The 13,094-nt window shown below is 44.1% G+C and overlaps 1 protein-coding gene across 1 annotated transcript in view; it reads right to left on the bottom strand.

The window, feature by feature from the left end:
• PDE8B (phosphodiesterase 8B) overlaps positions 1-13,094 on the bottom strand; it is an 89,964-nt gene that overhangs the window by 47,771 nt on the left and 29,099 nt on the right. The window contains exons 3-4 of the mRNA XM_054178449.1: positions 5,647-5,837; positions 3,593-3,652 (exon numbers count right to left, since the gene is read on the bottom strand). Coding sequence (XP_054034424.1) covers positions 3,593-3,652; positions 5,647-5,837 — 251 coding nt within the window. The remainder of the gene's footprint in view (positions 1-3,592; positions 3,653-5,646; positions 5,838-13,094) is intronic.

The following is a 13,094-nucleotide window of genomic DNA, read 5'->3' as shown; positions in this document are numbered from 1 at the left end:
TCAGCTTGGAACCCTCTCAAAAGATAATGGAATAAATAGACAACTAGGTGTCTTGGTAAGGTTTCTCTGTGGACACGCCTTCTACTGGCAGCTCTTATGAGGTACCCATCCAGAGATGACCTTCCATGGAACCCTCAGCCTTGGAAGATCATGGATGAGGGAATTAAGCACTTGAGAGAGTTTGCTGTGAGAGAGGTGATGTATGGAGACCACGGTACTCTGAATCCTGATGAGATTCCTGTGGGAACAAGTCTTGCCAAAAAGCTCATCAAACTCGCTCCTCTTAATTATGCTACTATTCTGCGAAGCAAAATTGTGGCAAGAAATTTTGAGGGAATGCCTCCTACTGTTGGTCATTTCACTGATCAAATGAGTCAACTAGAGGATAGTCTCACACGTGTTTCTTTGGTCTCAGCCATTGAAACTCTGTCTGGAAAAACTGAGAATTGCATAGAAGAGCCGAAGGAGGAATTTAAAAACTCCACATCCAAATTGGCATAGGGAGGTAATTCCAATTCTTCTTCTTCCAGATGGATACAATTTTCAGCTGTTAGAAACAGACATCCTCCAAGGAGGTCATTCCAAAACAGGTCAAAGCAGAACAGACAACAGAGGCAATCCCGTGGGAGTATTTGGATAACTGCGTGATCAGTTTGGTGAGAACATGAGCAGATGGGATGGTCAACCAACTTCTGATCTTTTCAGGAGATTAAGGGAACTGCAGAGTGGCAGAGCCCAAGGTAGCAATACCAGAAGGGTAGCTTCCACAGTTTCCCAGAACAACTGTAATAGCTCCAACAGTGATTCCAACTCTGACACTAGATGCTGTGCTAACTGCACATGCAGATATATTCCCCAAAATTAGGGGTGCCCTGCCTCCTGCCAGGGGGAGGAGGGATAACGGCGATGACAGAATCTATTTGGATGTGTACATTCAGTGGCCTGGCACTCTGAAATTTCAGAAGTACAGGGCCTTGGTTGACACAGGAGCTCAGTGCGCCATAATACCATCAAATTATCAGGGATCAGAGCCTATTCTGGGAGTCACTGGCAGATCTCAGTAGTTCACTAAGATACAAGTTGACATAAGCTTAACTGGTAGACAGTGGAAGAAACGTACTGTTGTGACAGAACCTGGTGCACCTTGTATTTTGGGAACTGATTTTCTGAAAGAAGGGTGTTTCAAAGACCCTGAGGGTTACAAATGGGCTTTTGGAATAGCAACTGTAGAAACTGATGGAGGAAAATTGAAGTTGTCCATTAGACCTGAGTTTTTTGATGAATCTGCAGTAGTGGGACAACATGAAATAGAGGATGTAAAGTTGCCAGGTGCTCCTCAGACTGTGCATCACAGACAATACAGAACCAACCATGACTCTTTGTTGCCCATTCAGAATCTGAGCCATCAGTCAGAAAGTCATCAGCAAAACTCCTTCACCTTTCAACAGTCCAGTGTGGCCTGTGCGAAAGCAGAATGGAGACTGGTGTCTGACAGTTGATTCCTGGGCTCTGAATGAAGTAACTCCACCTATGAGTGCAGCAGTACCAGTACTGGTCCAGCAGTACATGATGGAACTCCAGTATGAGCTGGAATCCAAAAAGGCCAAATGGTATGCTACCATAGACATTGCTAATGCTTTCTTCTCTATTCCCATAGCAGGCCTCAGTTTGCTTTCATCTGGAGGGGCATACAGTACACCTTTAGTTGTTTGCCCCAGGGATGGATCCACAGCTCAAGCATCTGTCATGCAGCGATCCATGATGCTCTGGAGAAAGGTGGTGCTCCAGAACACATCCAGTTCATCAATGACATCCCCATCTGGGGTAAAGCTGCTGAAGAAGTCTTTTGAGACATTCTCCTCAATGCAGGTTTTGCCATCAAGCGAGACAAGATGAAACGACCTGCCAGAAAGATCCAGTTTCTGGGAGTGCGGTGGCAAGATGGATGCTGACATATTCCAGTGGATGTGGTAAATAAAGTCTCTGCCGTGGCAAATTCCATGAACAAGCAGGAAACTCTACATTTCTTTGCTATAGTGGAATTTTGGAGACTGCACATTCCTGGATACAGTCAGATTGTGAAACCTCTGTATGATGTGACTCAAAAGAGAAACAGTTTCCAATGGGGTCCTGAGCAACAAGTAGCCTTTCACCTGATAAAGCAAGAATCAGTCCAAGTAATCAGTCTGGGACCTGTCCGAGATGGTCCAGACATTAAGAACATTTTGAACACGGCTGCAAGTGACAATGGTCCAACCTGGTGCTCGTGGCAAAGAGCTCCAGGTGAGACACGTGGATGTCCTCTTGGTTTCTGGAGTCGAGGTTACAGAGGCTCAGAGGCAAATTATGCTCCCATAGAGATTCTAGCTGCCTATGAAGGAGTAAAAGCTGCTTCTGAAGTAATCAGAACTGAGTCACAACTTCTAGCTCCTAGATTGCCAGTTCTGAATTGGATGTTCAAAGGTAAAGGTTCTACACCACATCATGCTACAGATTTCACCTGGTCTAAGTGGATGGCTGTGGTAACACAGAGAGCTCAAATGGGAAATCTTGAAAGATCTGGTCTGGTGGAGGTGATCACAAGCTGGCCTGAAGGCACCAACTGTACTAACCCTTCAGAGGAGAGAGTAACTCATGCTGAGGAAGCTCCTCCTTACAATGACCTTTCTGACGATGAAAAGAAATATGCTTTGTTCACAGATGGTTCCTGTTGTCTTGCTGGAAACAAGCAAAGGTGGAAGTCTGCAGTGTGGAGTCCAACACGCCGAGTTGCAGAGGCAAAGGATGGAGGAGAATCCAGTCAGTTTGCAGAGGTAAAAGCTGTCCAGCTAGCTCTTGACGTAGCTGAATGTGAGAGATGGCCAAAGCTTTATCTCTACACTGACTCATGGATGGTAGCCAATGCTCTATGGGGTTGGCTAAAGGACTGGAAAAAGAATCGTTGGCAGAGGAAAGGAAAACCCATTTGGGCTGCTGATCTGTGGCAAGACATTGCTGATCGAGTCGAGAGAATTCCAGTGAAGGTGAGACACATTGATGCTCACATTCCTAAGAGCAAAGCTACTGAGGAACAACGACACAATCATCAGGCAGACCTAGCTGCAAGAGTTTCTCCAGTAGACACAAACTCTGATCTTGATCTTGACTGAAAACACCAAGGTAGATGTTCTTAGCTCGGTGGGCTCACGATTCCTCAGGACATCAAAGCAGAGAGGCAACCTAGCAGTGGGCTTGTGACAGATCCATAGACGTTTCCATGGATGCTATCACACAAGTCATACATGACTGTGACACACCCACTTCTGTATTGTCCACAGTGTTATGATTTGATCTGTTTTCTTCAGCAACACATAGAGCTTTCCATTTTTTTTCTTTTTGAAACCAATACATAACATTCTAATTTTTATCAGTATTCAAGCCATTACACTATAATCCTATGAAGGCAACAAAAACCATCAGTAACACATTTCAGGTAAATTAATACTAAACTTAAGTCTGTAAGGCTTGCAAGTAAGATACTTTCTGTTATTATATAACTATTATACATGACATTCTTATAAATAAAACCATTTTGCAAGACAGTAATACTCACATGCGTGGAACAACAGCAACTATTACAGTATGCTCTGATGGTTTTGTGGCACGAATAGACCTAAGGAAACAAAAATTTCTCAGCTTTCTTGATTTTACTCTGTGTATCTTCACAGAATATATAAATGAAAACCAAGACTGAAAGACATCATTGAGGCTAGAAAACAGGCTATCACACTGTCACAAACCTATCTATCCCCACTTTCATTTCCATTTTGCCACTGGATTTATTAAACTTTGAACAACACACTGAAGAGGAAAAAGCTCAAAAAACACAAGGAATAGAATCATAGAATCATAGAATGGTCTGGGCCAGAAGGGACCTCCAAAGGTCATCTAGTTCAACCCCTTCTGCAGTTAGCAGGAGCATCCTCAACTACATCAGGTTGCCCAGAGCCCTGTCAAGCCTCACCCTGAATATTTCTAAGCATGGGCTCCCAAACACCTCCCTGGGCAACCTCTTCCAGTGTTCCACCACACTCATAGTAAAGAACTGGTTCCTAACACCAATCTAAATCTGCTCTTCGCTAGTTTGAAGCCATTGCCCTTCATCCTCTCACCGCAGGCTTTTGTAAACAGTCTCTCTCTCTCTCCATCCTTCTTGCAGGCTCCCTTCAGGTACTGGGAGGCTGCTATGAGGTCTCCCTGGAGCCTCCTCTTCTCCAGGCTGAACAACCCTAGTTCCTTCAGCCTATCTTTGTAGGATAGGTGCTCCAAATCCCTGATCATTTTTGTGGCCCTCCTCTGGACCTGCTCCATCAGGTCCATGTCTTCCCTGTATTGAGGGCTCCAGAGCTGGACACAGTACTCCTGGTGAGGTCTCACCAGAGCAGAGTAAAGTGGCAGAATCACCTCTCCAGATCTGCTGGCAGTGCATCAAGTCCAGGATGTGATTGGCCTTCTGGGCTGCAAGCACACACAGTCTGCTCACGTCCAGCTTCTCGTCCATCAGCATACCCAAGCCCTTTTCCACAAGGTTGCTTTTTATCACCTTATCCCCTAACCCATATTGATAGAGAGGATTTTTCTGGCCTCAAAAGCAGCTCCTCATGTCTGGTCTTACAACCTAGCAAAGGTATGTCCTGTTTACTTAGCTTATTTGGAGTGGACTGTCCTAATTGCACAGGTTAAGAAAGATCAGTCGATACAACACATTTTCAATATGCACCAGCTAATTTAAATAAGAACCCCATATTTAGTGTTGTCCTTCTAGTAACATTTTCTTTAGAGAGTAGGAAGTATGTGCTTTTGGGCCATACAAGCAAGAAATGAGATTATAGCAAACATATATGACAGACTGTCATCTATGAAATGCTGAATAAACAAAATGTTACCACTTTATACATTATTGAGAAACCATGAAAATATGACCTACTGTAAGAAGTGTACTCCATTTACCTTTTACTGGCTCATAACAACTTTTTCAATCATGTCATTACTGCGAAGAAGCAGGTTTTATATTTATGTGTTGGTCACTTAGAATAACTTCCATCAGCACAAGTAATTGAGCTTTAAAACTCTCTTTGTCATAAGCATGGTAAATTTTAGCTCATAATGGAGCTAATTTAGCTCATAATGGTCCAAAATTTAGGCTCTAGATTAAATGTGTATTTCAGTGTAGAATCCCAATACTAACCTCTTGCAACCTTAGTCTTGCTAAGACAGAACCAGAAAAGAAATGTGAACCTTTGTGAAGAGCTGACAGTTCCTAATCCAATGGACAAATAAACAACTTTCTTTGAAGCCCTGCAGCTTTAGACTTCACTGTAGCAGTAATCCAGGAAAAAAACACAGGCACAAACAGCTGATAATAATTTCACAACAGCTCCGTCTTATGCTCTGATAGGAACCTGTGACCTAAAGAGACAATTCTACAACTCAGTTGTGACAACAGTTTTAGAGGTTATTTTTTTCTTTGTTTGGGTTGGGTTTGATATTTGTTTTGCTTTATTTTTCTTTTTACTTCTATTTTTTTATTCTCTTTTCAAATTAGGAGGTTTGGGTCTGTGCAATATATTCTGATGTTCAAAAGAAGCGTCAGGTCCTTTAGGTTACCTGCAGATACCTTCTCCATCAAGATATCTGGAATTCCTGTGATCAATAACAACTATTTCCTGTTGCTTATCAAGAAAGCACTCAAGTGCTGACTCTGGAGTTTGGGCAATATTGCACTTGTATCCAGCTCTGTCACAAGCCCACCAGAAACCATCACTTTGGTTGTCTTCTTCGGCAAAGATCAGCAAAACCTGCAAAGAATGCAAACCAGAGACACAACATTAAACACACAAAACAATTTTCTGCATGGTACAGATCTTACCAAACACTTCTAGTATATGGAAGATTATGTCTGCTTTGAAAATGGGAGCACTGAGTTATAGACTGTATAGCAGCTGATGCAGTGACAGAACTTGCTCAACAGGTAGAGTTATTATCAATAGTTAACTCTGCAGGACTGATATTTAGGACAAAACAAGCTGCCAGACAACAAATCTCCTCTAACTCATATTCAAATCGCACCAGCAGCCACCCAGGAATGGGTACATAGGTGCCCAAACATCACTGTCACTCTCACCAAGCCATCCCAGTAACACACACTTTAAATATAATAATCCCTCTGAAAAGCAACCAACTTCATTATCACCTTCAGGGACAAACATCACAGTCTTATTAATTATTTCTCCTTTGATGTACAACAAAATGAAATTAACCTATATTCTTTCAAAGCTGTAAAAACAGATGAGCAGGTGTGTCCTAGGTTAACAAAGCCTGCTCTCACAAAATCCCCTCCTCTGACACAGACAGGAAGGAAAGTAGGACAAAAAAACCTCTGGGTTGTGATAAAGGGAATTTAATGAGATGATAAGATGCATGCTTACCTTTGTCTGTTTGCAGAAAAGCACAGAAAATTGCAGAAGAAGCAGCAGAAGCCAGCAACCTCCCCCATGTCCCAACCTGCAGCTCACCCAGCAGAAAAGACCAAACCCTCAAACTCAGAAATGGAAAGCAGCCACAGGAACAGGGTAGCCTCTCATGTTACAATCTCAACTTGAAGCCATGTAATACTTTGCTCCAGCCAGCACATTCACTTTGAAGCTGGCGTGATGGTACTGAATACCACCAGTAGATTCAAACGAACCCATGACATTCTCCATCCCTTAACCTATATCATCTGCTTCATGCCCAGCAGCAATCAACATCAAACAACATACATTACACGAGTCACTGTCCATTCTCACTCAAGATAAGATTGCCTTCCAGTACACAGAAGACTTCTCACTGCAGATGCTCTGAAGTTTTACACTGTTCCAGTACAACTCTATGATCAGTCTAAATGCTGGGTCTGTGTTTCCACCTCTGGGGCTGTCAATTCTAGTGACTTGTTCTACCCCTCCAAGTGAAAGCAAACTGTGGCTTTCATTCTGGTGCTCTGCATCCAACATATTAAGCTGTTGGGATCCTCCTGTCACACCAGGAACACAGATGGGTTCCATCCCTTCCTAGTTTGATGGTATCAGAGTGCACTGTGCACCTGTATGTACTAAAGCTTTGTACTCTTGTGGGTTCAGCTTGCCAAGCCATCAGTTCCATACGGTCCAATAAACCCAGCTGTCTCTTTCCACCTTCTGGTTGCAAGCAGGGCCCCTCTAATTATGACTGGAATCACTTGCATCTTGTGAAGATACTTTGGGAGTCCCTCCAGGAGGATCAGAAGCAGTATAGGCCTCTCTGTGATTTTTGGGTGATTTTCCACTGGACACTGAGACAGAGTTCTTCCAGGGAAAGTTTTCTTGTAATTCACAGACTCATGCAGCCAGGACTGAAATGGGTTTTCTGTCCCACTTCTTAATGTCCTCCACAGGGTTATGTAAGCAAAACCACAGGGTGCGCTGTGGTGTGTACCTTCCAGATTTTCCCTCCTGGACAGGGCAGCACCAGTTCCTCATGACTGAAACACCATGTAGGCATGGAATAGAACAGGTTCTTTTTGAGTTGATGGACCTCTGGGGACAGTCCTTCGCAGCTGAAATACAGGCCTGTACAGAGGAAGAGAGACTTGCTTCACATTGCCAGAGCCTGCTAGTCATTTCATCCATTTGTCCTTGGCCATATTCCAAGGTCAGTTGAGCTTTCTCTCTATATGTCTTTTACCTTAGAGGGGCACCTCATGCTAGCACAGGCTGGTTCTCTGGTGCGGTTGGCTCTCTGGTGCAGCTGCTATGTCTGTTAATCTGTCTGCAGGCCCAGAGACCTTCTCCTGCTCCTGAGCACTCTGAACACTGATGAGAAGGGCTTGATAAGCATGGGCCAGTCCCTAACATTATCATAGTGATTTCTGTCTCTGGAGAACTTCCAGGCTGACAACACTTTTTCCAAACATTTCACCACCTTGTCAGGACTTCGCACTTGTTCAGGGGTGAAATTCCAAATCACCGGTGGTGACCACTGTTCTAGCCACTTGCCCATATTCCCTCACACTGTGCCACTCATAATTATCCAGCCCCAGGGCAGATCCCTCAGTGGTATTCTTGGGAGAGTTCTGTATTGCTCTGAACAAAACCTTTCATGCCAGTAACCTTGCAGCATAGCAACAGTGCAGCTCTAATCCACTCAGCACCACAGCAAACACAGCACCCCAGCACATCAGCTCCAGCCACCCCCAGAAAGCAAATACATCAACACAGCAAACACAGCACAGGAGAAAAGAAAACAACACATGTATATAAAACTCTCTAACAAGCCTCTCATTATCTTACTTCTTGTTATCTCATGTTTTTTGTCTCCTGCCAAAATAAGCTGTCTTAAGACAGTTGCTTTTGAGTCCCATGCTGGGATGCTGAATGTGGACTGTTCTGTGTTAACACAGCCTGCTCTCACAAACTCCCCTCCTGTGACACAGACAGGAGAGAAAGCAACACAAAAAACCCTCTGGGTTGAGATAAATGGAGATTAATGGGATGATAAGATGCACAACTACCTCAGACTATTTTCAGAAGAGGGCAGCAAAACACAGAAGCAGCAGCAGCAATCAGTGACATCCCGTACTCTCTGACCCACACCCTGCTCAGAGAAAAAGACAAACACCCCAAGCCTGGAAACTGAAAGCAGCAACTGGAACAGGAAGCCACTCATGTTAGAATCTGAACTTCAAGTCCTGCACTTGTTTAGGGCTGAAATCAAAAAATACTGGAGCTGACCAGTGTCCTAGGCACTTGACCATCCTCTCCCACACACCCTGTCACTCATAACAATCCAGCCTCAGGGCGAATGGAATGGAATGGAATGGAATGGAATGGAATAGAATAGAATAGAATAGAATAGAATAGAATAGAATAGAATAGAATAGAATAGAATAGAATAGAATAGAATAGAATAGAATAGAATAGAATAGAATAGAATAGAATAGACCAGGTTGGAAGAGACCTTTGAGATCATCGTGTCCAACGTATTATCCAACACCACCTAATCAACTAAACCATGGCACCAAGCACCCTATCAAGTTGTGATAGTTTTAGGCTGTGCCTTTAAGAAAGGACAGCTACTGAAACCAAGCTGGGGGCAGGAGCTGATCTGCTGCAGGGTAGAGAGGCTTTGCAGAGAGACCTTGACAGGTTGGACAGATGGGCAGAGTCCAACAGGCTGCCCAGGGAGGTAATGGAGTCACCATCATGCTCTCTACAACTACCTGAAGGGGGGTTGTAGTGAGGCGGAGGTTGGTCTCCTCTCCCAGGCAACCAGTACCAGAACAAGAGGACACAGTCTCAGGCTGCGTCAGGGGAGGTTTAGGCTGGAGGTTAGGAGGAAGTTTTACACAGAGAGAGTGATTGCCCACTGGAATGGGCTGCCTGAGGAGGTGGTGGGGTCGCTGTCGCTGGGGGTGTTCAGGGCGAGGCTTGACAGGATGCTTGGTTGTATGGTTTAGTTGATTGGGTAGTGTTGGATGATAGGTTGGACATGATGATCTCGAAGGTCTCTTCCAACCTGGTTAATTCTATTCTATTCTGTTCTATTCTATTCTATTCTATTCTATTCTATTCTATCATTGGAGGTGTTCAGGAGGAGACTTGATGGGGTGCTTGGTGCCATGGTTTAGTTGTTTAGGTGGGTTGGATTGGTTGATGGGTTGGACACGATGATCTTGAGGGTCTTTTCCAACCTGGTTTATTCTATTCTATTCTATTCTATTCTATTCTATTCTATTCTATTCTATTCTATTCTATTCTATTCTATTCTATTCTAAACACTCTAGCTGAATGTTTTGGTGTGAAAAGGAAAACAAAGATAGCTTTAAATGAATTTCATTGGTAGATCAGTGGGAATGTAACTTTAAAATTTTAGTCTGTGCAGTCTGAGACTGAGATTTCAGTTTCGGTCTGAACAGCTGTTTTCTTTCGTCTGTTGACCACCTTTGTGAAGATGATTGCAGTCTAAAGGACATTTTTGCCTCAAGAGTTCCACCTTTTCATGTTGATATTCCTTGTAAGACCAAAGACTGGTTTCACAGAATCACAGGACACAATCATTTTGGTTGGAAGAGACCTTTCAGATCATCAAGTAAAACCATTAACCCAGCATTGCCAGGTCACCACCAAACTGTGTCCCTCAGCACCTCATCTACACAGCTTTAACACCCCTCATGGGATGGGGATTCAACCACTGCCTTGGGCAGCCTGGGCCAGGGCTTGACAGCCCTTTTGGGGAAGGAATTGTTCTGAATGCCCAACCTAAACCTCCCCTGGGGCAACTTGCATTGATTTTCCTCTTGCCCTATCATTTGTTCTTTGGGAGAAGAGATCAACTTCACCCTGGTTCCGGCTTCCTTTCAGGGAGTTGAGGAGAGCAATGAGGTCTCCCCTCAGCCTCCTCTCCCCACAGTAAACAACCCTAGTTCCCTCAGCTGCTCCTCACAAGACCTGTTTTCTACACCCTTCCCCAGCTTTGCTGCCCATCTCTAGACACGCCCCAGCCCCTCAATGTCCTTTCTCTAGTGAAGGCACCAAATCTTAACCCAGTACTCAAGGTTTGGCTTCACCAGTGCCGAGTACAGGGGGGATGATCCCTGCCCTAGTCCTGCTGGTCACACTATTGCTGACATATGCTGGTTAAAAACATCAAAGAGTTTAAAATTCCACAAAAGAGATCCCACTTTGGGCCTTCTCGTGCCCCACTCCACCCCACAGCCCCAGTTCCACCACCTGGCCATCTCTGCTGAAGTCTGTTCCACAGACTTACTATAATAATACACAGTTTTCTCAGACCAAGTAAAGTGCTGGGCTGTGATGAATATACTGGTGATTTATGTTAAAATTATAAGACTTAGAGTGTACTGAGATTAAGGGTCAGGATCTTGTGAGGCCTGTTTTGGGGGTAAAGGGAAAGAAACATATCTTGCAGACTTGCAAGGATACTGTCTGGTTAACTGGAGACACCATGGCTGAGAAAGAGCTGTCTTAAAGATAAACATTCAGAACTAGGAATTTGTTTTCTTCAGATAAGAAGCCTGGATAATTGAGCATGCATGAAAGCGGATACTTTGACCCTTACCACACCGAAAGTAGGCAGAAGGGATTTGACCACCTATTCTAAGACTCATTATCATATGCCTGCCTTCTATTTAGCATAAGTATGCTTATGTAGATGATGTAACTATATAAGATGAAAAAGCTATTGTAAGGTTGTCCTGTGGAGGTGGAGTTTTGTCCCCTCTCAGGCCCAGCACGCTGCTTTGCTTGCTTTTATTGCTTTTATTGCCTTTTATTACCTTTTAGTGTCAATAAAACTGTTACCAAAAAACTTTTACCAGGAGTCATCTATAACATGGGCCCCATGCTCTTTAACATCTTTATTGATGATCTGGATGAGAGCATTGAGTCCATCATAAATAAGTTTGCAGATGACACCAAGCTAGGGGCAGGTGTTGATCTGCTAGAGGGTAGGAAGGCTTTGCAGAGGGACCTCGACAGGCTGGACAGATGGGCAGAATCCAGATTTAGCACATCCAAGTGCTGGGTTCTGCACACTGGCCACAACAACCCCATGCAGTGCTACAGGCTGGGGTCAGAGTGGCTGGAGAGTGGCCAGGCAGAGAGGGACCTGGGGGTGCTGGTTGATGGTAGGCTGAACACAAGCCTGCAGTGTGCCCAGGCAGCCAAGAAGGGCAATTGCATCCTGGCCTGTATTAGGAACAGTGTGGCCAGCAGGAGCAGGGAGGTCATTCTGCCCCTGTACACTGCACTGGTTAGGCCACACCCTGAGTCCTGTGTCCAGTTCTGGGCCCCTCAGTTTAGGAAAGATGTTGACTTGCTGGAACAAGTCCAGAGAAGGGCAACGAAGTTGGTGAGGAGTTTGGAACACAATCCCTATGAGGAGAGACTGAGGGAGCTGGGGTTGCATAGCCTGGAGAAGAGAAGGCTCAGGGGAGACCTTATTTCTCTCTACAACTCCCTGAAGGGAGGCTGTAGCCAGGTGGGGGTTGGTCTCTTCTCCCAGGCAACCAGCACCAGAACAAGAGGACACAGTCTCAAGCTGCGCCAGGGCAGGTTTAGGCTGGATGTTAGGAAGAAATTCTACACAGAGAGAGTGATTGCCCATTGGAATGGGCTGGCCAGGGAGGTGGTGGAGTCACCATCATTGGAGGTATTTAGGAGGAGACTTGATAGAGTGCTTGGCTACATGGTTTATTTGATTAGGTGGGTTGGATGATAGGTTGGACACGATGATCTTGAAGTTCTCTTCCAACTTGGTCTATTCTATTCTATTCTATTCTATTCTATTCTATTCTATTCTATTCTATTCTGATGGAATACTTAATACAGAAATAAAGATGTAAAGCTTTATGATATATACACACATGAATGAATTGCCTTGAGAACAGTAATTCTTCCACATGTAGGTTTTTCCATTCTTTATCAGCTATGAACAAAAAATATCCAACCCAAACAAAATAGGAGACTGGTGATTGGAAGTCTCAGTATTTTACAGAGTTAAGAGACCCAAAAATTTAATTCCAATGAATGCTGTATGATTATGGCAATATCAAAGGCCACAATTAGGAATTTCCTTTTACCTAAGGTATCTTACAGCCACTATAGGCTATAGAAAAATAATACCTGGTGTCTCTTTATTGTCACACGAACATAATGCTCAGAAACAGAAACAAGTACCGGTGAGTGCTATTACTCCTTAAGCTGAAATTCAACCTGTCTTGTTGGTTGTGGTGTGATTTCTTGGACTGGTGACCTGTAAAAGCACAGCTCTCTGTCCTGTTGTGCAAAATCCAGCAAAAATTTTTACTGGTGCCCTCTGGTTTAGTGTATTAGACCTGAAGAGCTTTTACAATTCAGCGAGGCAGCTCTTTTGCCTGCTAAGGCACATGCACACTCCTATTGACAGGACATATAAAAGGAATAATGTGTTAATGGAAATCTAACCACCTCATTTACCAGGTTAAAACATTGTAGACCTCTTCTCAAGCAATCAGATATACCCATCTCACAGCCCTGCAC

Source organism: Dryobates pubescens, chromosome Z, assembly GCF_014839835.1.
Source record: "Dryobates pubescens isolate bDryPub1 chromosome Z, bDryPub1.pri, whole genome shotgun sequence".
Classification (NCBI taxonomy): Eukaryota; Metazoa; Chordata; class Aves; order Piciformes; family Picidae; genus Dryobates; species Dryobates pubescens.
The sequence above is the reverse complement of the archived record's forward strand: the minus strand, read 5'-3'. Positions and strand labels throughout refer to the sequence as shown.